The sequence below is a fragment of the Vanellus vanellus genome (genome assembly GCF_965231255.1).
Source record: "Vanellus vanellus genome assembly, chromosome: 11".
Classification (NCBI taxonomy): domain Eukaryota; kingdom Metazoa; phylum Chordata; class Aves; order Charadriiformes; family Charadriidae; genus Vanellus; species Vanellus vanellus.
Window position 1 is genome coordinate 25496534 of NC_138916.1, and position 27881 is coordinate 25524414.

At 46.0% G+C, this 27881-nt stretch overlaps 2 protein-coding genes across 2 annotated transcripts in view; one reads left to right on the top strand and one right to left on the bottom strand.

The window, feature by feature from the left end:
* Nucleotides 1-958: 958 nt before the first annotated feature.
* On the bottom strand, nt 959-14769 carry TUBGCP4 (tubulin gamma complex component 4; the record flags this gene model as incomplete). Its single annotated transcript, XM_082488643.1, has 18 exons — nt 959-1792; nt 2108-2247; nt 2700-2816; nt 3981-4115; nt 5012-5189; nt 5754-5892; nt 6128-6235; nt 6565-6670; nt 7100-7150; nt 7827-7951; nt 9109-9274; nt 11251-11452; nt 12155-12234; nt 12818-12874; nt 13330-13383; nt 13900-14055; nt 14482-14616; nt 14692-14769. The coding sequence occupies 18 exons, from the start codon at nt 14767-14769 to the stop codon at nt 1780-1782; spliced, it is 2040 nt and encodes a 679-aa protein (XP_082344769.1). The 3' UTR covers nt 959-1779.
* Nucleotides 14770-20967: 6198 nt separating this feature from the next.
* The window catches only part of IQGAP1 (IQ motif containing GTPase activating protein 1), a 75119-nt gene continuing 68205 nt past the window's right edge, over nt 20968-27881 (top strand). The window contains exons 1-2 of the mRNA XM_082488598.1: nt 20968-21034; nt 22584-22683. Coding sequence (XP_082344724.1) covers nt 20983-21034; nt 22584-22683 — 152 coding nt within the window. The 5' untranslated portion in view covers nt 20968-20982. The remainder of the gene's footprint in view (nt 21035-22583; nt 22684-27881) is intronic.

Here is a 27881-nt window from a genome sequence, read left to right on the forward strand (position 1 = left end):
TTAGGACAAAATGCCATTTTGTTTTGGCTACCTCTTTCCATCCCCCACCCACCCCCTGTTGTGACTATGTAGGTATTAACCTGCCTTAGTGCAGACCGGCACAGAGATGTAGAGGTGTAGACACGGGGACCCAGGACAACTAAACTGCCGGGAGACTGAGATGCAAAGAGTATGTAAGTGCTGTGTATTTTTGTTCAAATGGTAGTGGGGTAAATCATCTGCTTCTGAGCTGCTGCATTCACAGCTGGGGACTTTATCTTAGTGGTCAGCTGGCATAAAGGCAGAAGCTGAGTTCGACAGCTCTTCGCTCTAACGGTGCTACAGGCTAGACATTCCCGGGCCTCCATCCAGCCTCCTATGCGGTATTTAGTCCCCTGCTTCAAAACTCAGTTTTTCTTGATGCATATCTCTTCCCCAGTCATTTCCTAGCTCAGTCACCTTCTGGCTATGTTGGTCTGTAAATCCCACATCCGAACTTCAACACCCTTTCTCCAGTTTTCAAGGTTTCTTTCATGGTTGTATGTGCATCAGGCACAGTATCGCAAACTGCTGTTGTGCACTGACGATGCCGGGCCTTACACTCACCGGCTGTTGTTAGTGCGTCTTTCTGAATGAGCAGAGAGGATTTTTTTCCCCCAAGAACGTGTAACTTTGAGAGCTGCAGCTTTGGATACTGTGAAAATACCACCCCCTTGATGGGGGGGAAGGTGGGTTCCTGGCAGGCGTTGTGTTCAAATTGGGAAACCTGATGCTACACCCAGTGACAGACTGGAGGACTCTCTTCTGCCACTCATCCACATGGACTTATGGTAAAACAGTCTGTTATCACCGGGCTAGGAAATCTTAGTAGCATGCACGTTCCTGCCAGATACTGCTTTTCATTGAAACAGAACGCCGTGCCACTCTAGTCCCTTTGCACTTGGGTGCAGACATTGACAATATTCCACATAACTGCGTGACAAGATGGTTTTATTTTGGTTCAGTAGGATAGTCACTAGTAGCATTCTAAATAGTCTTGAATGAAAACAGTACATTTAGAGCTGGCATCCTAGTTAAGTTTCTGCTTGGTTTTAGTTCTAGCCCACTTTTCTGAGCTCTTCAAAGTACAAAACTCCCTCTGCTGGCGAAGCTCCTACTTCTATTTTCAAGAGCATAATTTTAGCACACACAAAAGTTTTATAGAGAAAGTATGTGACATCACTAGTGGCTCCTTTATCTATACAGATATGGTACAACAGTGCACTGTACAAGAAGAGATTCTTAAAATCTATTCCTTCTTCCCTTCCCTTTACCTCAAACTGCTGATGCGGTCCTTTCATTTACCTGGAGGTGTGTATGCGATGAGCAGACATTGTGTACTGCGCAAGCGGAACCTCTGAATACAGCCAGAACTTCATTGGTAGTCAAGAACAATAGATGACTTCTTGGTGCTCCAACTTGCAAAGGACCACAGTTCAGCTGAAGAGTCAAGACATCACAATTCTTGTTGTTTTTTTCACTTTCTGCAGAGGCACAGGCTGCCTCCCTAGAAGCATTTATAAGTACAAGTGGGGCTGCAGAAAGCACCTTTTTACTAGTTCAAAAAAAATGGAGTAGCTTTCTGCAGTCACTGGGAGCCTCACATAAGCGGAATGTCCTGCCAGTTCCCTCTGAGACGGTGGTTCACCAGGCAAGAGCCAGCTGTAACGAAAGATTCAGCTGAGTGCAAACTCTGCAAGAGCACCAGTCTCCACTGCTCGATGCGTTGTTGGTCACAGCCTGAAGAAAAGGTCTTGGTGCTTAAACCCCAAAACTGCAAGAGAAGGGTACAATATTAGCTACGTGTTGAAAGGAGTTCCCTTTATCAACCCCATCAGCATTTTTCAGCACATATGAGTTAGCAACCAGTTCAACTTCATGCAAAAACAAACCTGAAGGGGAGAAAGCATATAAAAATAAGAATTAATTGGTGCTGGTTTGTTACTTTTCTGTCATAGTATTTAGGAACTATTTTCTTCTAATTATTTTGGCTTACACAATCAATGAAAATGACTTGTGATCGTTTAGATCACTCTGTACTTCAGGTACCTCAGGATACCGCTATAGGCAACCCTGAAGATATTCCTACCTGCCCAAGGTTCCTCCGGCCTGGGTGTAGTATTTGTTATAATCCAAGCGCAGCAGCAGTTGAGCTAAGTCAGAGTTTATCTGATGGTTGCGAACACTGGAGAGAATCTTGAAGAGAAGTGATGACTGACGACTGAATCCCTACAGATTAGAAGAAATCAGCTCTGGGCACTCAAGAGAAGCAAGCAAGCCTTTCATCTCTGTTCCTGCCTAAATAATCTTTTAACAGCCTAAAGAAAAGAATCGGTGCAAGAGAAATGCTTGTGGTCCAGTATAAGGTAAGCTGTTAGCTGCAAGAATTTTTAGGTATCTGTTAAGAATTCTGGGTATCCAAAAGGAGGGGTGGAGGCACAGGCAGATACCCGCCTCCTTTCTATTCCAATAGGGTAATTTCTGCGTATCTGCCCCCATTCCTCCTCTCTGTGCACATAGAATTTTGGACACTGGAACAGTCGATTAATTAAAATAATTGCAAGCACTCATACAGAAGGTCTCAGCTCACACTCACTCCTGTTCTACAGCTGTTTAAGCCAAGATAACTGCTTAGGCAAATGTTCACATGGGAGAACAGGTCCATATAAACAAAGATTCACCTTCACCAAAATACTGAGTTGTGCAGCTCCCCGTTCATCTAGTGGGCCCAGGTTCTGACTGACCAGGGAACAAAAACTATGACAAAGATCCAGAATTTCATTTAAGCAGTGGAAAACCTGCATAGGATAAAAAGTACAAGATAGTAGTTCAAACAGAGTTCACACCGAGAGAAAGCTGTTACTAGTACCTGGACTGGAAAGTTGCAGCCTTCATAATCAAAATGTTGCTGATACCATAATTTTTCAATCAGTAAGGAAGATGTTAAAGCACATGTAGCATTTTTGTGAGGTTTTCTATGGAAAAAGGACTTAAATGTTATGCTGCGTCTTTCTGCTCACCCCTACCTAACCTTTTGCAGACATTACTGGGAAACAGCAATTGACGTAAGCCGTGCACACAGGCGCAGAAGGCGAACACTGGCTTCCCTGTCCCACCAGCAGGCCATCACCGCAGCTTCGGGGTTGAGAAGGAAGAATAAAGCAAGGCCAAGACCACAGCTCTTGCTCTTGTTTCACTGTTCACAAAACTTGGAATTTCTTGTGTATCAGCTGGTCAAGGTAACCAGCGTTCAAGAGTGTCAAGAAAGCCCAAAGGCCTCACAGACATAACTACTGGAACACTTGGACGTTCCGGACTGGATAATTAGTGTTCTGCCACCTTTATGCTACAGCCTCGTAGACCCAGGAAAATAATGGAACAGACAAGACCTGCGGTATCGCTGTGTTTCATTGATACCAACCTTCTGTGGGAATGTTTGTGAGGCTACGTGTTCAATAAAACTACTGGCAACACCGTAACGTATTTTTGACAAAAACAACAACAAAAAACACCCTTAAAGTCCACTCAGGTACACCTCAACTATTTTTATCCTCTAAAGTACGAGAGGGAATTTTTCCTAATCTAATGCATTTGAGAATGAGTCCCTCAGGAATACAGTTCCCAGCACTGTGCTGATTAGTACTTCTTTCATAAAATTACCTGTGAGAAAAACAGAGCAATGACAATTAAGTTAATAAGGTTAACTGAACACTGGAATAATCTTGATTTAAAATTGGCAGGAATACAGCATCCCCACTCACCCACTGTAAATTAAGTCCTCTTAATTCAATTATCTGCTCTCGTTTACACCTGCTTTATTCCTAGAATTGTAGTCAGTGCTCTGCAGGAGATTATCACTGATCTGTTTTAAAAGAGATGGTTTGCCATATCGGTTGAAAAAGCTGTGTTGCTTAGGGCAGTTGGAGAATTTGTAGAAAAAGATGAAAACAAGACCTACTTACAGGTTTTAGGAGGATGAAAGACTGAGCCAACAGATTACTTAAGAAATGATCATGAGCCAATCGTATACTCTCAAAATCTCGCGTGGCGTTTATCTGCTGCAGAAGCTGTGAGAACTGAGATTCCAGTACATCCACCTGATGGATATGTAAAGACATCTCATTAGTATATTGAGGAATGGGAGTACTTCAGACCAGCCAGAAGTTTTGGTAAGAAACTTACTTTCCTTATTGCTACTCCTACCTTAGAGACTGAGGATCACCTTCCCTCTGCCTCCTGAATGGGGAATTATACACAACAGCAGTACATAATGGGGGTAACAATACCTAAGTATTTTCTAAGTAGAAAGGGAAACGGTCACTTAGCTATTGAAAAAGTATATAGCTAGCATGTAAAGAAAGGTGTTCGTAGTCATCTCTGAATTTTACACTGGGAGATACTATCTGGAATCTCAGGCAGAGGCTGCAGTGCAAGAGCTCAGCCAGATTACTCTGGAGAATCCAGAGTGCCAGCCACCCCTCGCTTCGGCCGTTATGGCTATTAACAAAATCATATGTAATTCTCACAAAATCACGTTATTAGCAACTGGTGTTTACATTTGAAAAGTCTCCTTTTTACTTCAAATGGTCAGAACATGGCTTCTCTCAATTCTCAAAAAAAAAACCCACACACATGAAAAACCCCCATAACAACAACTTGTCACTTAAAGGGGCAAGGGAAGACGCCAAGATGGCATCTTAATGATGCTTCTTCAGAGACAACTGTGGCTTCTCACAAATACTTAGTAGCACTGTAAAGCCAAAACTCCTGTGTTTCCAGTAACACTCACTGATTCGCAAGTCCAAAACCTTTATAATTGTAGCACTAAGTCTGGGAACTGAGAGAAAGTTCTGGACTTGTTCCAAAGGAAATCCTGATTTCCTTAAGGTACAAAGAATCTGAACCCTGAAAGACAGGACTTCAGTGCTTCCTCCCTGAATTTCTGCCAGTTCCTGATTAACTGATATGGTTTGCCTTTCTCTATAATTCTGACCTGCAGATAATACTGAAGATTGTCCACAAGGAAAGCCATGTGATCCCTCAGTCGCCACTTGATGGCATCAGTTCTGTTAGACTTCAGGTGTTTGCGCTGCATCTGGAGAGCCCAGCAGTGCTGTAGCTCAGCCTGGACTCGTCGCACACTCAGCAGGTATTTGAACACAACATTGTACCTACAGTCCAAAAATACAAAATTGTTTAAGATTAAAATCTTCCTTGGGTACAGGTACTGGAGAACATAACAATGCAAGATGGGAAAAGGAAAAGGAAACAGGAGGTGGCTGCCTGCCAACAGACTGGGTAGGTCAGGTGATGGTGCATCTCAGAGTAACCGATTTCTGCTTGTGTTGGTTACTGACCTAAAAAATGCAAAGTTAATTTCGCTGTAAGGAGGGAAGGGCTGACAATGTTTTGTCAAAGTAGCACTGTTTGTAAAATAGTAGAGATCTGTCAGCACAGAATGGTTTAGGTTGAAGGGACCTTAAAGACCATCCAGTTCCAACCCCCTGCCCTGGGCAGGGACACCTTCCACTAGACCAGGTTGCTCCGAGCCCCATCCAACCTGGCCTTGAACACCTCCAGGTGCTTTTAAGTCATTTTAAGGTTCAAGGAGCAAGGTAAAGTACTACAGCTCTACCTTTCTCTCCATTGAGGGGGAAAAAACCCCAACACATTAGTGAGTACCTGAGATCAGGGAACCTATAGATGAATATACAAAGACCATACCTAGTACTTACTTCTCCAGAACAGCAGGAGTAAAGAGAATGTGCAGTGGCCATTGAACTTTGTATGAAAGGCCCAGAGCTGCCCATCCAGATGTGGGGGCTTCACGTGGAGATAATTCCCGAGAAGGCCCTTCACGAGTCTGAGAAGTATCTGTAAACAAATGAGGTGACGAATTAAGTTGTCTTCTTAGTCAAGAAAACCATGGCAAGGAAAAAAAGGGGGAAAAACAGAGTAAGAAGAGCCAAAGGAGGCTAGGCCATCACATAGGGCTGCGCGGGGAACAAAGTTAATATTTCTTTAACTTCAGAGAAGCGTACGTAAAAGCACTTGAACACAAGGTTGGCATCTCCCCTCTTAAATCGCTACTAAAAATGCAAGTAGATACCTTTATGCTCCTTTCCATGATACTCAATGGTTAAGTGAAGCAGAGGAAGAAGGTTGTCATCATCTAACAGTACCTTATGAGCAGACTGCTGAAATGCAACGTTGACATCTGACAAGAGAGCACAGATATCAACACAAGATGATGCAGCTAGTGCTAATTTTGCAACTGCTAGTTACTTATGCTCAGCCATAAAAGACAACACCGACATGCTATTTTCATTTAATTCCAGTTTCAAATATGGAGAGAAACCCGCCATCTGAAAGTTACTGAGATGTTATTTTCACCCGCTCTGTGAGACATGCTAACTCGCAAGTGCTGTTCTTTCAAAACTAATGACAACAGCTAGAGGATACGATAGAGCTCTCCTGTACTGGACGTGGCTAACCGTTTTCCTGATGTACCACAGTGAGGACAGTTTGTGAATAAGCAACACTCACCATGTTCAGTTACAGCTGTAGGTGGTGTTTTTAACATGTGCTGTGCCGTGTCAATGAAGGCCTGAAACAGCTCACCTCTTCCCAAAAGGTAAAAGTCTTTTATAATCTGTGGAGATAAATTTTTTGTACATAAGCATATCAAAAACTGAGCAGAAATTTTAATCATCCTAGCTGACAGCATCCATTTTTATTGTTGCTTGAACAACCTCTGCCATTTCAAAACACAGCTGGAGAGCTACGAATGCCATCCAGTGCCCAAAAAGTCTACGCTGCCTTTGCTTCAAGATGCAAACCACAAAACCACACGCCCCTCTGTCTCTGACCAAGTTCTATCACTGTGCTCATTCCTGAGACCTGGAAAATGAAAACAGCTTTACCTAAAAGAAGAAAGCGCAGAATCTAAGACAGTAAAGTATTGAATGGGACCGCAGAATCTAAGACAGTAAAGTATTGAATGGGACAGAGACATTGAAAAAGAAAGAAAGAAAAAAAAAATTAAGCTGCCTTAGCAAAAGCAAGCTAGGAGTTACATTACCTTCAGTTGTCCTAGTAAATCTGATTCCTCCACCATCAGTTTCCAAAGATGCTAGTGAGGAAACAAAAAACAAACAAAACTTCCCTTCAGATTTGTCTAAACCCATTCAGTGAGAACAGCAGCTGTTTTAAAATACTTGTGATGTATACAAAAAAGCACCTATATAAAATGCTATATAAAGCACAAGAGAACACACACTCAGACTCCTGTGTGTAGGCAGCCCATGCTACCAGTCAGAACATTCTTGATGTATGCCAGCAAGCTCTGCCCAAGAAACATGAAGACCCGTGACAAAAAATAAGCAAATTCTCAGGAAATCAATTCCACTCTAGCTTCTCTAACCTCTCCATCTTCTCAGGTTTCTCCCCTGCCCCAAATTAAAAAAAGATTAAAAATTGCCAACGCAAAGAATTTGTCCAGTGAGACACCATCCATTATGCTTGAAAACATGATGAAAAGTTCTGAAGTCATTGAAAGTGAAAAGAAAAAAAAAAAAAAAAGATATTCCCTTCTTTCCTCCAAAGTAAATAGTATTTATTTGTGTCCTTTTGTCATTGGAAGTTGGGGCAACATTAAGGCCTGAGCCCATAAGAACATGAAAGCTACCTGCAGCGTTCGCACACTTGTTCAACCACTGATTCTAAAGAGCCCTCTTCTCCTCCCAGTCATTCACAAAACTGACGAGCTCCTCCACCTGTATAGCAGTTATCCCTCCTAGGATCCTTACCTCGGCAACAGTGCTCCGTATCCAGTCAACCACTGATTCAAAGTCCACCAGACTGAAGAGCGGTTGCTGCTTGAGTCGATGTAGCTCTGCTGCAAACGTGTCCTCCTGGTTTTTTAGGATGGAGCCTGTTCAGCAACAGGAAAAGTGTTTTGGACAATAAAAAGGAATGCCATTTGGAGAAGCGCGGCCCCGTTCCAGCACAGTTGGGCAGAAAGGCTGTCCAGGCAGCCCCACCTCGCGTCTGGTGAGGAATGGGAAGTTGAGGAGGCTTCAAAGTACAAGTACAAAGGTACAAGATTACCATTGCAAGCACTGTTACAGTAAACACACTTGACATGGCAGTGCTGTGGTATCAGTAAAAACCTAAAATATTTTCTATGTAAACGATTGCCACCACCAGCCCTTTTCCTAGCACTGAGCTAGATCTTTGAACCCACAACTTTTCTGCCATATTATCCAGTTGCTTTGGTTCTCCACCTAGCCCTGCCCCTTTCAAATCTATCCTACTGCTTGAACCTGGGGATTTATTTTTTTTAGCCAACTAAGCTAGAAGACTGATTTCTTTTCACCTCACTTCTCCTAAGGCAAGAAAACAGTCCAGTTTAATTGGTCCTTTGTTCTCTGCAGTGTTGCTCAAGTCATTTGAGTACTTTTGCATAGACAAGCTCAAGATAGATCCTCCACAGCAGTCCTCCCCAGTTGGTGTAGGAACATATTTCCAAAACCATTTCCAATGTGAACTTATCAGGCTCTCAAAGAAAAGCATCAGCTGGAACTGTCTCTCTCTTGCTGTCTTAACCACTCTGTCTTGATCACTTGTCTTCCAGAGCGACCTTTGGGACCACCTTGCAATGAATCTCTTATGTTTGTGGATGCATTAATCCTATGACACCATTCTCAACGTACACACTCAGACCAAGATGTGCCCTTGTGTCTGTTTGCACCCTCCAGGGACAGGGATGCAAACTGAAAAGAAAACACAATCTTTGCCATTGTTTTATTTATCCAGAGCGAATCACGTGGTGACTTGTTGCTGGAAACTTGGAAACTATGTCTGGAAAGCGCTATCATTTAATCATCCTGTTCTTATACTGCTCCCTTGGAATCAATTGGAAACAGAACGCTGGGACCACTGCTCTGTCCTGGCACAACCATTCCTCTGTTCTGAAGAATATCAGCCAATAGTCAAGCGACTGTTGAGGAACTCGTTAATACAGCATTTTGGAAGACACTTGTCAGTCACTCATAACTGAGCAAAGGCCGCAAGAAAAATGTTCCTTACCTTTTCTGGTCAGATTAACATTTTGATTCTCAAACATCTGTACAGATTCTCCCACAAAGAGGATTTTCTCAGCAACCCGCACAGGAATGTACGAAGGCAGCATTTCTACTCGCAGAGAAAACTGTTTTAGAGATGGAGCTAACATGTTCTCCTCCTCAATCAAGCGCTGCCAGAGACCGTGGGGAAAAGAAATCAAGCAAAAAAAAGTGTGAGAAAAACAGAGAGAAAAGGCGTAGGGATGCGTGAGAGGGGGAATCCCAGTACATTGGAAGTAAGCAGAAAAGTAGCAAACATGATCGCATCATTTAAGTAAGCCTACATGCTGCTTTATACTTGTGGCACACTAGCAGATCTCCCGAGAGAAGACGTTGCTTTCAACAGAGAAGGGAGCAGAAGCGGGAAAAGGAGAAGCTAAACCTTTGTAGAATAGCTGCAAATTGGCTCTCCCAAAGAACAACGTTACATCAGCAAAAGGGATTTTTGTTGCAACGGCATTACATTAGGGTTTTTTTTTTTGCTGCCGTAACAAAATTAATTAGCAGTACCAAAAATAATCCTCCCCTACACCCATTCTATATATTTTAACACTGCTAGAACACTTGTGATATGGGCGAAATGTAAACACTTCCACTGATGAGCAAATAGATTAAAGGTCTGAAGGCCTGCTAGCATAAATTAGGCATTTTTCTAAGTTCCTGCAAAAGCTGTTTAAAACAATACAGTAAGTTACTAAATTTTTCTGAATGTATTCATAAAGAACTCCAAGTACAGAGGCAAGATTTTCCTTCAGAGAAGCAATAGTGGCTATTTCATTTGGCTTTCTCGTTTTTAGAGAACTAGGTTCATTGGTCCTTAATCAAAAAAACACTGTGCTAACAAATTTTTGAGAATGTTTGCCACCTACAGAATTCTTCGTTTTAACAGGAGAGTTCAGTACGAGTTTGTATACTGACGTTAACAGCTTGGCAATTCTTTTCTTAAGATTCTTCTGACACTTTTAGATGAAGAAATACCCAAGTATTCTATCAGTCTATCCCATCACCACTCAGGATTTCTTATTTTATTCTCTGACTGAAGAATTGCCAATGCTGTTAGTCAATACTGAGGAAGAGTTAATTGGGCTCTCTCGGTATCATCTTCCTAATGCCTACATTTTCTACCACGGATGTAGAAGACTCACCAATTCTCGCATTCTTCCTATATCCGATATAGTGAAATAATTGATTTTTCATTACCTGCCTTTTAAAGTTTTCCCTTGGTTTTGCCTGTGTGCAGCCTGTCCTCAGCAGAGACTGTTCGTACAGGGCACTTAATTAGTATGCAATTCAGGGTGTTTTGGGGGTGAATCCTCTGTGTGTTCACACCAACACCATGGGTGCCCATGAAATGTTCTCTCACAGCAGAGTGTGAATTTACAGAGTTGCAGTTGCTCCTTACTGGTCCCCGATGCAGACACTGATCAGATGCACAAAGCGCGGACGATTACTCCGTTGAGAAAGCTGCTTTGCACAAGGGCGCCCTGATGGTGTGCCATCTACACGAGGCGTTACCACGTTTCACCAGTATACTGGCAAGTTGCTCCCTTGCTTAACTTAGCACCCTGGACACATTCTTAGCAGCCTCTTGACTCTCACATAGCATGTTTTTCCCCAGTAATGTCAGCAGTATTACCCTGTTAGGTAACATTTGCACAACAAACAGTTGTGCAAGAAAGGTACCTGACCCAGCTGCCAGCAAAAGGGTGCAAATCAAGTCAACACACAAGCTCCACACACCCTTTCCCTTGCAATTGCTCACACTACCACCAACGCCTGTGTTGAACAGATCCCAGTGTTGGCCCTAAAGAAATGGGAAAAGGGTCAGTCAAGAGCAGGGTGAGTACAGCAGTTCCAATTACGTGACATCAGAGTCTACACAGACACCCACAGGGCTTTCTGCTCTGAAACTCTCCAGCTGGGCCAGACGATATCTCTGTCCTTTATGCCTAGTTGCAACCTATTACAATAGTCTGTTAATTTGCCATCCTACCTGGTCTCAATATATGTCCAGTCTAGCATAGCTCGCACTGACGCTGAAGACAATATATTTCTTCTTTTGTTCCCTAAGGACTGAAGGATGCCAAGCTATGACTTGCAGTCTTACCAGGTCCTGCAGTTCTCGTAGCTGTTTTCCTGTAAGTCCCCCAATTCCTAGGTCATCGTCATCTTCTTCAGGTTGGCTAGGGACATTCCCAGAAGAGGGGCCCTGTTTGATAAAGAACTCTTCGTGTTGGTCTAGCAGCAATCCATGCAGCATCCAGGCAGAGAGCTGCTTATACATGACTCCATGGCACACAGCCAGAATCCTGAGGTCAAGAGAAACAGACAGTGGGGCCTTTGCACGCAGTAATCAAAACCTCATTGTACATCATTATGGACAATGCAGTTAGCCAGACAGGCAGTATCACAAGTGCTAAACAGCTAATGTGGAATTTTATAGTTTTGGGTTTTTTTTTAACAGAGAAAGGTGGACCCATCACTTGCAAAACTAAACTAACAAATCCACTGAATACGTGGGTTCTCCAGAGAGATCTGCTAGCATACAGAAGCATAAATAAGTTTGCAGTGGCTTCCCAGTCCTGCTGTTTCTAGTCAATTACCATTTCAGTATGAACACAACTAATGTTTTAAGTAGTCTGACTTTCTCCCCAAGGACATACAAACCTAGCAACACTCACCCCGTCACATTTATCCTTTTGAAGGATCAAGAAACAATAACAGGTCTACCGTATGCAAAACAGTTCATGTACACCTCAAAAGAAGGAAAAACATAGGGTCTGAACTTTTCTCAGCCTTAAGTCCAAAGTATGGAGGAAGCCTTAATTCCTGCCACAAGCCTGCTTTAGATAAATGATGGGGACTGCAGCAGTTTTCCCTGCATGCTACTCCTATTTTATATCATGCAAGCCTGTTTTGCATGTACTGTTTACACAACTAAGATAAAAGCTTTGACACTAACTCCAGTTACTACAGAAGAATGAAATAATAGCTCTACTGTATCTACATACTTTTCAAGAGCACTGCGAACAGGAGGCAACCCCCCACAGCTATGTTTGTGGACTGTCTCCAGTATCTGACACCCATGAATCTGCAGAAAGAAAACATGGTTAGACTAGGTCTGTTATTGGAATCTGCACTGAACTTTTCAGACATTTAAACGTTACACTTTCGGCTAACAAGAAAATGCCTTAACAAGCTGCACAAGTCTTACAGAAAGAAAGATGTAACATACTCCACGTAGTGAAGAAAGAGACCTTCTATGTGTGGCTCTACACCCAAGCTTCTCTCAAAAATGTCCCTTAACAAGAAGTAGGCATCGTTGGATTCTGAAACATTAGCTTCTGCCTTTTTTTTTTTCTTTTTCGGGTGACAGTGGGAGAAAACAGATTCAGAAAATAAGAAATTCCAACCAGCAGCATCTTGGACTATGAAAGGTATTGTGATTATAAATTGCAAGTCATCAAAGATCATACTGATAATGAAAAAGTCAAATCCAGTGTACATGGATTTGCAAAATAGTTATCCAATACTTACAGTAGTACTAGGAAGAGAGCACCCATTCTTGAAACCACATTTTTTCCTAATATTAAAGGTGTGGGATGGGGGCAGAAAGAACTTTATCAGCTAAAGACTAAACTTGTTAAGAGAAACTAGCTACAATTTTACTGTACCTTCTGAGTCTTGATCTGTTCCACCATGACCATCACAGAGGGGAAGAGTAACTGAAACTGCAGAACAAGGAACAAAATACTGAATTTGGTTGCTATGCAAGAGAGAGAGAAAAACTATGCTTGAGTAGGTGTGGACAGCAGCTGATTACAAGAATTTAATGAAAATATCATCTGGCTTTTCCCACAAATTAGAAACATGACATGCAAATCTCTAGGAAGAACATCCTTCCTCCACTGGGCTGAGATGTGTAAAGTCACTATATTCCAGCTGCAGTTCCGGCTAAACACAAGCAGTGAGGAATATGTGAGGGTCAAGGTGCAGGACCTAAGCTTTGTGTCAAAGTGCAAACGATCCTCTGAGCATGATTAAGGGACTACAAATGTAGAGGCGTTAAAAAGAAATGGCATGGCATGACATGACAGACTAACCTTTATTAAACCCACTTTCTTATTAGACTCAAGAAGTGATAAGAGTAACCAAAGAGCCCTACCTGTTTATTAACATGACGTACCTGGTCCAAGGAATAATTAACATGTGAGATGGAAAGATGCGGGTCAGCCAGAAACTGCAAGAACAACAAAGTGATTAATGAAAATTAAAATAAGATACGGATAAGTAAAAAAAGTACGTTTAGCTCTATATTCCGAATATTTAGTTCCCACAGCTTTTTCCACACACACCCCCCCCCCCATATTTTGGGGCTGTGTCCCATTTTAGGCGATAAAATGACAGTACCCAAGATATGGCAGCAGCTAATCTAGCAGAGATTTATCCAAACCTTTACAAGTGAAAACAGAAGTGACAATAGTCAACAGTCAATAGTCGGAGACAGCACTGAGCTCTGAGGCAGATGGGGCACTTATTGAACTGAAGGTAGAGGGGACTTAATACTTATTAGAATGAAGGGCCATTTCCAATGGCACCTCACAGGAATAATCTGGATGACATCCCTGATGTGGAAAGGAAAATACCTTCTCTCTTCTTTAGCTACTACTGCTCATCATATTAATGGCAGAAATGACAACTTTCCACAAACTGTCAGCAGCAGGACAGACTCTTGTTCCAAGTCTCTCTCCTTTACCTCTTGTTCTAGGTCAAGTAGTGCCTGTCGATATGGCTGCAGCACTGAATCAAGACCCGTGCAGAAGGCTCGCAAGTAAATGCCATGTAATCCACTCTGGTTTTGCTGAGATGGATGATGGTCCTGAAACCAAACAGTAAAATCTACATCAGCTCCCTAGTGCAGGTGTAAAGAGTAATGGACTTTCTGTGCAGTGTTCCGCCAGCAGCCAGTGCTCCAAACTTGCTGAAATGCACCTTGGCCCATCAGAAAGTGCGCAGAAAAAAAAAAAAAACAGGCATTTCCCACAAGGAGAGTTGCTTGAGCAGAGTTATATTTAGCTCTTCTGTGGGCACACGCAAGTGCTGGGAAACACCGGCGGCTTCAGTGCTGCTTTGCACTTGTGCCGCTTTTGCCCTTTGATCTCAAAGCTCTTCCCAGCCCAGGAGGCCGCACGGCAGCACGGGGACGAGACGCACAGCGCGCAAACGCCGCCCGCCCCGCAGCCGCCCGCCGCCGCCTCAGGAGGCCTCCCCGGGAAGGACGTTTTCCGCCGGGTCCCGCTTTCCGCAGCGCTGCTCGGGGGGCGCGGGGCGGCCCCACCTGCTGCTGCTGCTGCACGTGTCCCGTGTACTGCTCCACGAACTCGGCGAAGCGGATGTAGTCGGTGCCGAGGCGGCAGAGCCGGTTCAGGACGCTGGTCTCGCTGGGGTGCAGGAACGGCAGCTCCTGAGAGACCTGAGGGGGGAGAGGGCGGTGAGGGCGGGGCGGGGCGGGGCGGGCCGAGCCGGGCCGGGCCGGGCCGGGCCGTACCTGCAGGCCGCCGCGCTTGCTCCAGGTGAAGGCCGCCCCCGGGTACCCGCTCAGCGCCAGCAGCAGCTCGTGGATCATCCTGCCGCGCGCCGCCGCGCGGGCTGCTGGGAGCGCGCAGGGGCCGCCGGGAAGGGCGGGCGCGGGCGGCGGCGGGGCCCGGCGGCGCGGGGGGGAACGCGGTCGTGCGAGGGCGGCCGCGCCGGGCTGGTGGAAGAGCCGCTGAGAGCAGCCGAGGGGACCCGCCCGCCTTTGGAGGAGCGCCCCGGCCCCGGCCCCGGCCCCGGCCCCGGCCCCGGCCCCGGCCCCGGCCCCGGCCCCGGCCCCGGCCGCGCTGCCGCTGTCCCGCTGCCGGAGGCCGGAGTAACGCGGGCGGCTGCGCGGGAAGGGCAGGCCCGGACCGTCCCTCCCAGGACAGCAGCAAACCCGCAGCCTTCTAGGTTGATGTTTGGTTTTGGTGTCCCTTGCCAGGTTTCTTCACCAGTTCCTCCTGTTATTTGTCAGTGGTTTATCTATGCCGGTCTTGTCTCTCTCCATTTACTATGTATTACTTCACTTTCTCTCCGAACCCAGGTAGCCTTTTAACCAAAACTGCCCACTTTCAAGATTGTGGATTTATCTAATAAACTGGTGTTTAGCAATCTCCTCTTCATTTTCTGTTTCCTGGTTTTGGTAGTGTTTTTCTTCACATGCACTTTTGCTCTTCTTCCTTTAGAAGAAATTAGTGTTAAGTATCATATAACAGATGCCCATTTTAAACATGTATTTGGTTTATGATGAGCTTGTCACAACAGGGTCTGAAACACAGGAAGAACTTCTGTTACGTTCTTACAGGAATGAATAAGTTCCTAGTACATTGCCTCATTTTCTAAATAATTTTTATTTTAATACGGTCTCTCTGACGTGTGTGCGTGTCCTTTCTGTAGCTATCTTCATGTGTGCCCTGGGACCCCCAACAGTATTGTTCTATCCCATATCGGTATCCTCTTTATCTTGACAAAGCTTCTATTGTCTGAGCAGAGTGGGAGGAATTTGGCTCGGCGTTGTTGTTCATCATTTACACAGATAGCACAGTGCGCGGTCAGGCCAGGAACACTACGAGCCATTCCTGCCTTTAGGAAGCCGTATTTGAGGTTTAGCGCCGTTGGCTTTGGCCTCGCAGTGCTGGAGTTGGTGTCAGTCCGTCTCTTGTTTGTAAAAAGCATCAGTTCAAACTCGTGCTGCCGACCAAAAGTTCTGTGCTAACAGGTGGGCTTTGATTAATGCTGAATTTAAATACTGTTTTCAGTAGATTGTAAAGCTAAGCGTGCTATAGATAGCTTATGGGCAGCTAAATATGTAGTGATGTCTCAATAATTGGTTAAAAAATGTTTAGTCTGTGGCCAGTAGGTCGAAGGAGGTCATTCTCCCCCTCTACTCCACACTGGTGAGGCCACAACTGGAATACTGTGTCCAGTTCGGGGCTCCCCAGTTCAAGAGGGACAGGGAACTGCTGGAGAGGGTCCAGCGAAGGGCAACTAAGATGATGGAGGGATCGGAGCATCTCCCGTATGAGGAAAGGCTGAGAGCGCTGGGACTCTTTAGCCTGGAGAAGAGAGGGCTGAGGGGAGACCTTATTAATGCTTACAAGTACCTAAAGGGTGGGCTGAAGGAGGATGGAGCCAGGCTCTTTTCAGTGGTTCCCAGGGACAGGATGAGGGGCAACGGGCACAAGTTGGAACATGGGAAGTTCCGTTCAAATACACGGAAACACTTCTTTACGGTTCGGGTGGCAGAGCAGTGGCACAGGCTGCCCAGGGAGGGGGGGGGAGTCCCCTTCTCTGGAGGTTTTCAAGACCCGCCTGGATGCAGTCCTGAGGGATGTGCTCCGGGCACTCCTGCTTTGGCAGGGGAGTGGGGCTGGATGGTCTTTAGAGGTCCCTTCCAACTCTGAAACTCTGTGATTCCGTGATTCCGTAAAGACTAAGTATGTAATTTAGTGGTATGTTTGAACAGTACTATTAATTTAATGCTTTTATTAACATAAATGCATACTACATATTTAATCTGTTAGGGAAATCTTGAATCTAAAAACAGACATCTTCTGCAGCCAGTAACTAAGCTTACAGCAGCATTCCTCCCAAAAAAGTGGAAAATCCCAAGAGTCTTCCTTGAGAACAGGGCAGGAGTAAATAGCGTGTAAAATTTATCAGAGCAGAAGGAACTTGCTTTTATCAAAGGCGGGGGGCCGGGCAGGTAGCTAATTTTTGTGGAAGGTAGGGAATTGTTGGAAGTGAATCACACTAGGGATAAGATGATAATTAACCATGAAAGCCATTTAGAGAGACGGTGGCTTTTTCATCATTGGAGCCCTTCTCTGGTGGTGAAAGTTGGGGTGAAGTTTGATGCAGAGCGTTTGGTACGTGGCCGGCGTTGCAGCACCGGTCAGATGAGCTGTCGCACTGTGTCTTTGCTTTACAATCTGTGAATTGGTTCATCCCCACTCACTTGCTTCCAGCTAAACACTGTGGTCTGCTCAGGACTTAAATTACTTTATTGGTTCCACAAAGTGTCTTTTTAGGGAGCCCACATGAGAACAAACAGAGAGGAAACAAAACAGCCTTACAAAGCGGACAGAAAGACAGGGAGTAGGTAGCACTGACAAAACGAATCTTGAATTACCCAATTTTTGTTTGTTTTTTTTTTTTCTGTTTTTCCAGGTAGCTGTAGACCTTACAGGTTCTTCAAGAGAAGCTGTACCTGGTGTGTGGGGACAAGCGCAGTTTTCCAGTTCAAGATGCCTTTTTGCCAGTGCAGAGCTTGTCCATGTTGCGCTGTCGTGAGGGGGGAAGGAGAGGATTTTGTCAGGGGCACACAGAGCGGGGAGGTTGCTAAATTGCCTCCAAAGAGTAAGGGCTCCTCTGCTGTTCCAGCAGCCTGTTGCTGTGCCTTCACGTTGTGTTGTGACTATCAGCAGAACGGGGCAGGATTTGGGCTCCAGGCTTTTCTGTCCCCTGGTCTCGGTCTCCCGTGGGAGCCCTGCAAGATAGTGGCAGCTGCTGGGCGGCGTGAAGCGAGGCCGGGGTGCGGAAGTGGAGTCTGGCAGCACAGGGGAGTGAGGAGACCCGTTCTGAACGCCAGACTTCCCTCTCGCCTGCCTGGCTTGCCTGGTGCCGCAGAAGCATGTGGGACGCGTTCTTGCCCCGAGCGCGTGGCTGCTCCCCTTGCGGTCCCTCCAGAGCCTCACGCCCAGCTCCGTGCCGCAGCTGTGGGCGCACGAGGGCTGTGGCAGTGACGTGGGCTGCCCCTGAGCGTGCAGTAGGGAACGAGCACTGGGAGGGGGCTGTGGGCATGTTTGTGTCTATGCGCGTTTGCTGCTTTCCGCACCAGATCAGCAGCTTGTCTCATCTGACCACTATGATTCTGAGATGATGCTGGCAGCCAAAAGGCAACTTTTGCTGTTGGCAATCCACAGCCCAACGTGGAACCATATACAAAAGAGTATCATCATGTATATGAGGGGTAGGACTCTTTACATATACATACAGACACAGACACACACACACATTTTTAAATATATATATGTAAAATCTGTCTAGGTACTCAATTGAGACAGCTCCATCTGGATTTCTGCAGGGCATTCTGACCCTGTGGGCACAGAACATGTAGCAAAACCAGGTAATTAGAGAAGACGGCGAAAATGAATAGGGATCTAAACCTTATTGGAGACATAGAGGATAAGAGCTAAACGTATCCGGGATAAATGGGGTCTAAAGGGAAAGGTCACGATTGGCTGTACACGATTGAAGTACAAAAAACAGTATTAAGAAAAAAATGATTAATAAGAATGAGGTGGATGATCAGAATGGAGGATGCCGAGATGTAGAGTGGCAATAGACGTGCGTTATTGCAGCTGCCTGAGAGTTTCATGTGTGCTGTAGAGCGAGTAAGTGATGGCTTGGAGCTCTTGGTGCTACGTGGGACCTAGAGCAGATCCTGCTCCGTCTTCAGGCTTTGTTTTGCCAGAAATTAAGATACCTGTGGACAACAATTCAGTGGAAGGTTAGTTGTGTATGCTGTTATTTCCCAAACTCTTTTGGGCTGCGAGGCTGTAATACCTGGGAAGGGCAGGTGTGATAACTGCATATACCGTCTTGTTTGGAGTCAGAGATTATATTTCAGTGGTAGCCTGTGGCAAGGTGATCTTTAAGAGACTATGGAATCACAGCTTCAGTCTTCAGGTGTTCTAAATATGTATTTTTTACAGCACCATTCACAGACTAATCTTTCTCATAAAGGAAGTGGCCAATAAGTACCTGCAAAGGAACAGATAACAGTAGTTTAAATAAAGGACTGGATTTTGGAGCTCATTTGCCCTAGGAAGCCTGGTGATTAGGCATTAAGGCCAAGTACTTAAATAATTTTTTTTTACAGAACTGATAGCTCAAATTTTGAAACTAGAGAAAAATAGGTACCTCTGTAACGCTCTCTGTAAGGGCAACCGACTAGTGCCTATTCAGCAATTAAAAAAAAAAAAAAAAGACAGACAAGAAACAGGAGAGGCAATAAATTACACACACGGATACACAAACCCTAACGAACAACAGTTAGCAGAGACAGTAACAAAGACCAGAAATCTTAAATCAGGGGAGCTATTACAGGAACCACTGAAATACAGCCTTGAAGAGGTTCAGCCAGATTCTTTGATGATGTATGATAATCGTGTTTTATTTTTCCTATCAGAATGGGCCTTACAGGAAAGAGTAAGTTTATGAGATTTTTTTGAGGGAGGATTATGGGACTGTGCAAAAATATTACGGGGTTTTTAGGGGGAACAAAACCAGCTCTGCGCTCCACGATCTACATAGAAACATTATTTGAAATGTCTTCTCATTCTATAACTGCAAAGTGGCTCCATGTGAAGTAATGCAAATAAATGTTAATAATTGGAACTATAACTGTCTGTTATAAAACCTTTTGGTTTGTAATTTGTGTCTGGCATTCACCTATGCAGTTATTTCTGTAACTGTTGAACTGTGACGTGTAACCCTTATCATCAACAAAACCAGCTTTCACTTAGTCTCCCTTTAATGCAGAGCCTTTAAAAAAATTATGTAAATATACCTTTTCATGGACTCGCAGAATCACAGAGGTTGGAAGGGACCTCTGGAAGTCTGGAGTCCAACCTCGCTTCCTCAGCGCAGGGTCAGCCGGAGCGGGTCGTCCAGGACTGTCGAGGTAGGTCTGAAGTATCTCTGAGGATGGAGATTCCACAGCTTCTCTGGGCGACTTTGACCACCCTCAGAGCAAAAATGTTTCTTCTTATGTTTAAGTGGACTTTCGTGAATTTCAGTTTGTTGCCCGTTGGTTCTTGTCCTGTCCTGTCCTCTCCCGTCCTGTCCTGTCCCGTCCCAGCCTCTCCTTGTACGTCGGGTGCTGCAACCCTTAATCCGTTGCTCCGTGTTTCACTGAACTTGTTCCATTGTGTCCGTGTCTTCCTTGTACTGGGGAAGCCGGAATGGGATCCAGTACTGGAGATGTGGCTTCACCGGCACTGGGAAGAGGGGAAGGATCTCCTCCTGTACCTGCTGGCAATGCTTTCCCTAATAGCTGCTATTGGCCTACCCAATTACGTACTTTCTGCCTAACTGGTAAGCTTATGCCCTGACAGTGAAATTCATGGGACTAATGGTGGCACCCACAGTGCTCCGACTCGTGAAGAAGGAGGCAGCGCAGCAGTAATGGATGAGCGTAACGCGCTCTGAGCGGAAGGGAACTTTCCGGGCGCGGTTGTCCCCTGCTGAGCGCTGCTGGGGGCGCACGATGGTGTTTTGGGGCACCCCGACGTCGAACGGTGCCCGACGTTTGAGGGGAGTCGCCGCGTCGCCGTCAGCGGGGCCGCTCCGAGGCGCTGTCCCCGGCGCGGGCGGGCGCGGGGGGTCCCGGGCTGTCACGGCCGAGCTGACCGGGGCGCGCCGTGCGCCGGGCGGGGCCGGGGGAGCCGTGGGGCCACGGCGGGGCCGGGCCGGGCCGGGCGGTGTCCCGTGTGAGGGCCCGGCAGAGCTGAGGCCGAAGCCGCGCTGGGCCCGGGCGGGGGCCCCGGGGCGGGACGCAGCGCCCTGCGCGGGGCGAGGCGAGCCGTCGCCGCGCTGCGACAGCGGGCGAAGGTGGTGGGGGCGGTCGGGGCGCGGCCGGGGCGGCGAGAGGCGGCGAGCGCGGCGCGGCGGCTCCGCCCCCGCCACACCCGGCGCGGCAGGAAGAGGAACGGCCGCGCCCGCACCCCGCTCCCGGCCGGCCCCGGCCCAGCGCAGCGCCATGGCGGCGGAGGAGGTGGACGGGTTGGCTATGTCCCGGCCCCACTATGGCTGTGAGTACCGGGGCGCCCGGGCATCCGCGCGGCCGCCGAGCAACGACCTGCCCGGCGGCGCCCCGCCCGGGCCGCGCCGTCCGTTCCCCCCCCCCCGCGGCGGCCGGCGGCGGGAGCGGGGGCCGGGCCGCCGCGGGGCCTCGGCTCTGGGGCTGACCCGAGGGCGCGCTGGGCCCCGCCGGCTCTTCCCGCGGGGTGGGCGCTGTGAGGCGCGGGGGCTCCTCCGAGTTCGACGTCGCTCCGCGGGCGCCAGGGACGAGCGCGGGGGGAAGGCGGCGGAGGGGCGTCCCCCGCTCTCCCGCCGGCGGGCGCCGCGCCGCGCCTCGCCCAAGATGTCCGCCGCGGGGAGGGGGCGCGGGGCCGCGGCCGGCCCTGCCGCCTTCCCCGCCGCCTGCTCCGGCGGCCGCGGCTTCCGTACCGGGCGGAACGGCGGAGCGGGGGGCCGCGGTTGGAGGCGTCCGGGCTCCGTGCGCGCCCGCGGGGCGGTGCCGCGGCGGAGCGGAGCGCGGGTGGCGGCGGGCGGCAGGTGGAGCGCGGGGGAAGGGGCCGCGCTGAGCCGGGGGTCGGGGGGGGGTCCTCCCTGGCAGGCGACGCCCCGCGGTTTAGGACAGTTTTGGGCTCTTCGGGCGGGGCCGGAGCAGTCGGAGGCGCCTTCGGGGTGCTCCGGACCGGCGTCGGGGAGACCCTTCGCGGTTTGGAGCCAGACCTGGTCCGAGCCCGAGGGCTGTAGTGGATACCTCATCGCTTGGGTGTGTTTGAAGGCATTTTAGGTGTAAGTTAACCTTTGAGTAGTAATGGTATGACACGTTCCCTATGTGTCAGCTTGGTCCGTGAAACCTACAAAGTTGTGGGTTTTTTTTTTGGTTTAGGTTTGGGTATTTGGTGGGGTTTTTTTTTGACCTGAGAGCATGGATGAGGTGTTTGGCCGCAGGAGTGAAAAAGCAGAATTTATCACTGTGGCTTTAAACACCCAGAATCTGGAAGATTTGGGCGTATACCCCCGTGTAGGTCCTCATGCGGACCTGAAGGTGACGTGCGGGTCAGGGGTCTGAGTGGTTGCCTCTCAGGTGAGGGTTGTGAGCAGCATTTCCACCTTTTTTTTGGAGATGGACTATAAAGATGCAGAAAGGATTATATGATGTGTGCACATATTGTTTTCCTTCCTTAATCTTTCACTACCAGAATCAGAGAATAGGTGGAGGGACATGTGGTCACTGATGTGCTTTTGAGGAATAGAAAGACAAAGCTAGAAGAAAATAAGGAAATAAAGTACTGTTTCTAAGAAATTGGAAGATGGAAAAGGTTGGATCACAGTCAAATTGGGAAATTGGAGAGAGGAAAGATGGCAAGTTCATGTGACAAGGAAGGATAAGGAAACAGGGTCTGTTCTGTTGCCTGTAAAGAACAGATCCATTTGGTCATTCTTCTTCTGAATCAAATAAAACCTGTGATGAGTTTCTGTGGGAAAGGCTGGGCGTGATTTTTTGGTGTGCCTGTTCAGTTACATTCTATCTTCAACCATCTGAGAATGTGTTTTGGCTATTTGCAGCTGTGTTGGATAATGAGAGATTGACAGCAGAGGAAATGGATGAAAGACGACGCCAGAATGTAGCTTATGAATACCTCTGTCATCTGGAGGAGGCAAAGAGGTAAGAATAAGTGGTTTTGAAATTGCTGGTGCTTTAAAAGAAGTTGTGATATTTGGTAAAGGGAATAATTTGGATGCAGCTTACTCTTGCCTGTGTTTCTTAGTGGCTATATAGATTCATTAAAAAAAACCAAACAATCAAATAAAAAAAACCCTCCAAAAGCAACTGACTCCTGGTGTGCTTATCTAATGTGTTCTTAAAGACTTTTTGTGACAAGGGTTCCATAGCTCTGGTGCTCCGGTATTCCTAGCGCCGGATGGTTTCTCCCTGTTGTCTAACTTGTGTGTGTCTTGGTGCAGCAGTACCTCGCTACTTATCAATGGGAATGAAGAACAAGTTATTCTCTTCCACTGCACTGCAACCTTTTACAAATTTAAATTGTAACAGTGCATTTCCCTTGCACTTTTCTTAGCCTGAAAACCCCATTTTTGTATATTTCTCTGTGGGTCCCATTTAATAGGTCTGTAGTACTTTTCCCTGGGTTGTTCTAACTGTTCTAACTTTTCTCCCCTCACTCCACGTCTTTCTGGGAGTGCACTGCCAAAACAGAGAAGTTTTCCAACAGGAGTGTTAACATTCATACTTATAAGGATTATTTTGTGTGCCATGATATGCTACCATCCTACACTGGAGCATGGTATCTACTTTTTCATAATGGTATGATGTAGTAGAGTTTTGCTGAGTAGCCTTGGAGGTGTGCTGCTGAAACGTGTTTCGTCCTGTGCTTATACAGTCTATCGTGTTACCTTTCACTTCATCCTGCCAAATTTGATTTTTCCTGATCTTTGTTTAATATGTTGAAATAATTTCAATCTTAACTCCAGTCTTCCAGCACACGTGTAGCTTTTGTGTCATCTCCGTGTTTAATGAGCATCTAAGCATTCTGTATTTCTTCATTCAGACAATTAGTGAAAGTATGATGAGAACACAATATTAAAAATGAATCCACGGAGCCTTACTGTTGGTATTTTTTTTACAATCTTTTTGCAAACACTCAATCCTATATGTTGTACCTGGAGAATAGGAATGAGACGGACCAGTTTGTCTGCTGCTTCCCTTCGTGACAGTTGGGTCTTTTCATGCCTTTGTATAAACTGACTTTTTTTTTTTTAACTTGAAATTTAAAACGTTTTCTGAAGCTGAGATTGAGACCAATGACAGGTTTTTCAAGAACAAGATTAGAGAAAAAGAGGTGAGGTAATGTTTGTATTGGTGACTCCCCCTGCCCCCAACACTTTTGAAAGGCTTGTGTTTCAGTTTGCATTTTGTAATTAGTCAGGAAATGGATTTTGAGTGTTTTGTAATTAGTCAGGAAATGGATTGTGAGGTTAGACCTTCCTTGTTCCCACAAAGATCTAGGCAAAGTAGCCAATGTGTATGCCGCAGAAAATAATTTCTGGAGCAGTAGAAAAGTACGGAGCGTGCATAAAAACATATTCTAAATAGTCAACAGCGTGTTCTGTCCTGGCTCACTGAATACTTCAGTCTGCCTTTGTCCTTCAAAAGATGATACAGATTAAGAAAGCTTTCTCTTCCACTGACTAGGTGATGAATTTTGGATAAATCTGTTGTTTCTCATCTCGTCCTTTTATCAGTGACCTGTGTTTGAAAGCTGAGGGCTTAGGTGTGTATCAGTTTCTTTTGCTTTTGTCACTCAGTTTATTTTCCTCACTGGACGGTTGTTCTTCCAGGCAGCAGTCCTGCTTCAGGTGGATTTAGACTAGATATAAGGAAGAAGTTTTCTACAGTGAGAGTGGTGAAGCCCTGACCTGGGTTGCCCAGAGAGGTGGTGGATGCCCCATCCCTGGAAACATCCCTGGGGTTGTGAGCGACCTGGTCTGGTTGAAGATGTCCCTGCTCATGGCAGGGGGTTGGACTAGATGGCCTTTAAAGGTCCCTTCCAGCCCAAACTATTGATTCCATGATTCTACGTACCACTGTAGTGATTTTATTAGGGAGGAAATGCTGACTTTGTACAAGTTCACTGCTGGTAGAGTGTAAAGAAGGACTTTGTTCCAGGATTTTAATAGTTTATGCTGCCTTACGAGAATGTAGAGTGTATTTTTGAAGAGGCAAAGAGCACTCAGTTTATGCTATAGTCTTTTAGGTACTTCATAACAATTGTCAGTACTATGGATTCACAGAGGCCGCTTAGTTACTAGCAGATAATAATGTTCTGTACTTACGGATTTAGATGAGTAGTGAGAAAGATCTGACTATATGTCAAAATAACTCTTTCTCTTGGAATCCAAAATCTTTAGGATCAAATGCTGGATGACAGGGAGGGGTGAGTTGCGCTGTAATCCCTGTCCATGCGAGAAGGAGCTGCAGATCAATCACTTGTGGACTCTTTCCATCATTGGCCTCAGAGTAAATGCTTTCCGAGGTGCTTGTTCTCTGCTTGATTCTGTGTCCAAATTTGAAAAAACAAACAAACAAAACCCAAACAAATAAAAAAAAACCAAAAAATCCAAACAAACACAAAAATACCTAACACAGCAAGAACTTTAATTAAGCTGTCACTGTCATTAAGCTCTTGCTTAATCATGTGGATTTACTCTTTAGATAAATCATCTTTGACTCTAAAGTTTCTTGGCCGTCTTATCTCTGCTTCTGAGTATTGCCTTGGTATTGATGAGGCATTTGATTTTGCCATGCCTTGTCAGAAACAAGGTGTTTTCACTGTTTTGTCTCAGGATGAGCCTTCAGATGTTTCAGATGATGCCTGGTGGTTTCCAGTATGTTTTGTCAGGAATGAAGCCACAGCTGTGTTGCTCAAAAATGCAAGTAGTGGTGTTGGAGCCTTCCTCGTGTCCACCATGGCTGTCAGAGCACTGATTCATTAAGTGGAGGGTCTGCCTGGAGAGCTTCGCACACCCCTTTTCCAGCCCTCAACCCATGTTTGCGTAGTGGCCCACAGACTCTTTGTGCACTCCTGAGTGGGAGTTCCTGACTCTGGCCACTGAAGCCATACCGCTTTGCATAAGAGTTAAAGATTAAATGACCAGAAGGAGGGGAGCAGACTCCTTCATTTAATAATTCAGATACGCTGGTGAGAGCAGAAAGGCTTGAGTTCATGGTCTACTCCCAAGAATTTTATTTCCCTCACTGAGCAGTATTTTTGTAATTGCCCTTTGCATTTCTTATTACTACTAGTACAGCCTAAAAGAGGGCTCTTGGCTGCATTGTTGGAAAGGAGTTTATTTAACCACAACAGCTAAACCAGAACTGTAAGAGATCATTATATTTGAAATTAATGTCCTTGGTCTGAGACTTTCTGTATGTGGCGACTTTGCCAGTAGTGTAACAGCCATCGTGTGTGAATTACGTACCATAGCGTTTTGCTTGTGCCATTGATCGCAGTGCCTCAGAGCTACTGGTTTGTAGTCTTTGTTCACAGTGAGAGATTTTCAGGTTGGAGAAGAGGAGGACCTAACAGCAGAGGAAGGTGTCTGGTGCACCCTGTGTCACGCGCTCAGGAGCTGAAAAGGTGACCGTTGTAAAGTTGATGGTGGCTGAGGCAGGGTGGGAGGCAGCTGAAGAACAGTTCTTGGCGCTCCATTCCTCCCCCAACAATCAGATTGTAATATCGCATTCAGACACTGTTGTTTATATTAATTTTTTCTGTAACATAGAGGCCCCTAAAATGAGGTGAATAGTATCATGCTGATTTGCGTTGCATCAGCATTGTCAGAGGGTTGCTATCCCTTTAACCAAAAAAACAAACGTGGAATCCAGAAGCAGAAGCTTGGTGGTTTGGTGGCTTGTTTGTTTTTTTCCTAAATGTTAAAAGAAGAAGGTAAGATGAAAATTGGCTAGCACCGAATTTCATACTGAAATGAAAAATCCAGAAAAGTCTGGACTTCTGAGCTGTCCGATGCAACAGCACGTGTGCAGTAGCTTTGAGTATTTCATGAAGCTGTTTGGAGTACGTTTCCGCTAAGGAGCGTACATCAGAGGCATTATCAGAGAAGTGTCAACAACTTCTACTTACTTAATGGCATTCCAGCCTGTTTTGTGTTTTCTTGAGCTGTCACTGTTGTTTTATTGTTATTTAGCAATTTTTGACTACTAATGTGCAACAACGGTCTTGTGAAACAGGCATTATTCGTGCTGGTTGGAGAAAAGGAGGCAGAGCGAGCGACTAAGTTGCTTGAGGTCATGAAAGATGTGGAAATGAAAACTGGAACTAAAATGGAGATTGTGAATAGAGGGATTCCTGTACTATGCCTGAACTAGGTGCCTCTTTCCTGAATAAAAATGGCTTTATGAATGTGTTGTTTAGTACTCAAGTTTTGTGTTTGTTGCTTGGTTGTTGGTGTTTGTTTGTTTGTTTTTTTTTTTTCTGTCTCCAAATCACAGTAGTCTATGCAGAAAAGCTGTGGCGGTGCAGATAAAACTGTAAGTAGTACTCTGTTCCATTGAGACATGACAGCTTGTGCTTGCAGAAGGGTAAGGGTATACTTACCTGGCATAGAAGCAACCAGAGAGACATTCTTTTTGTGGTCCTTATCTAGAAGTCAGGCCGGTCCGCTATAGTATTCTTCGTCTGTGTTGTGTGATAGCCTTTTTTCCTACGTGGGTTACTAGTTGGGGTATTGTGGCATTGTCATGGTGAAATTAGCACTTGCCGATTTGGCAAAGGTTTGTTCAAGCTTTGTCGTTCACTGTGGAATAATTTTGGTTCTCCAAGTTGGGAACTAGAATGCTGTGCGCTGTTGTGTCCTTATCTGGGTTGCTGGGTGATGGCACCGTGCTTTCCCCTGGGATAGTCGGAATATTTTCATCCTGGGTTGTTCCCTAGCATGGGGTAAGTGTTTTGGTGCCCAGATTATGTGGCTTCCAATAACTGTGAAACTTCCATCGTGCCCAAGCAGTGTTTCTTCTAGTATGCATCGGCATGGAATCTGACCGTGTGGGTGTCTTCTCCTTTTCGGGGTTTCTTGTAGAAGGTATTTCCTATTGAGCAAGAAGAGGATGCTGCTTGCTCTTCATTGCGGATTTAATCTGTTCGGGACTGAAGTGTACTGTCTGTGATCTTGTGGTGATCCCCTTTCTGACAGACTGGAAGACGGCTTAGAGTAAACTGATGGTACCATCGAGAGAAATTAATATTTTGTGCCTGTGTGGTAAAGTCTGAAGGGGTCTTGCCCATCAATTGCTTTTCTGTAAGAATTACTTTTCCCTCTCCCTCACAC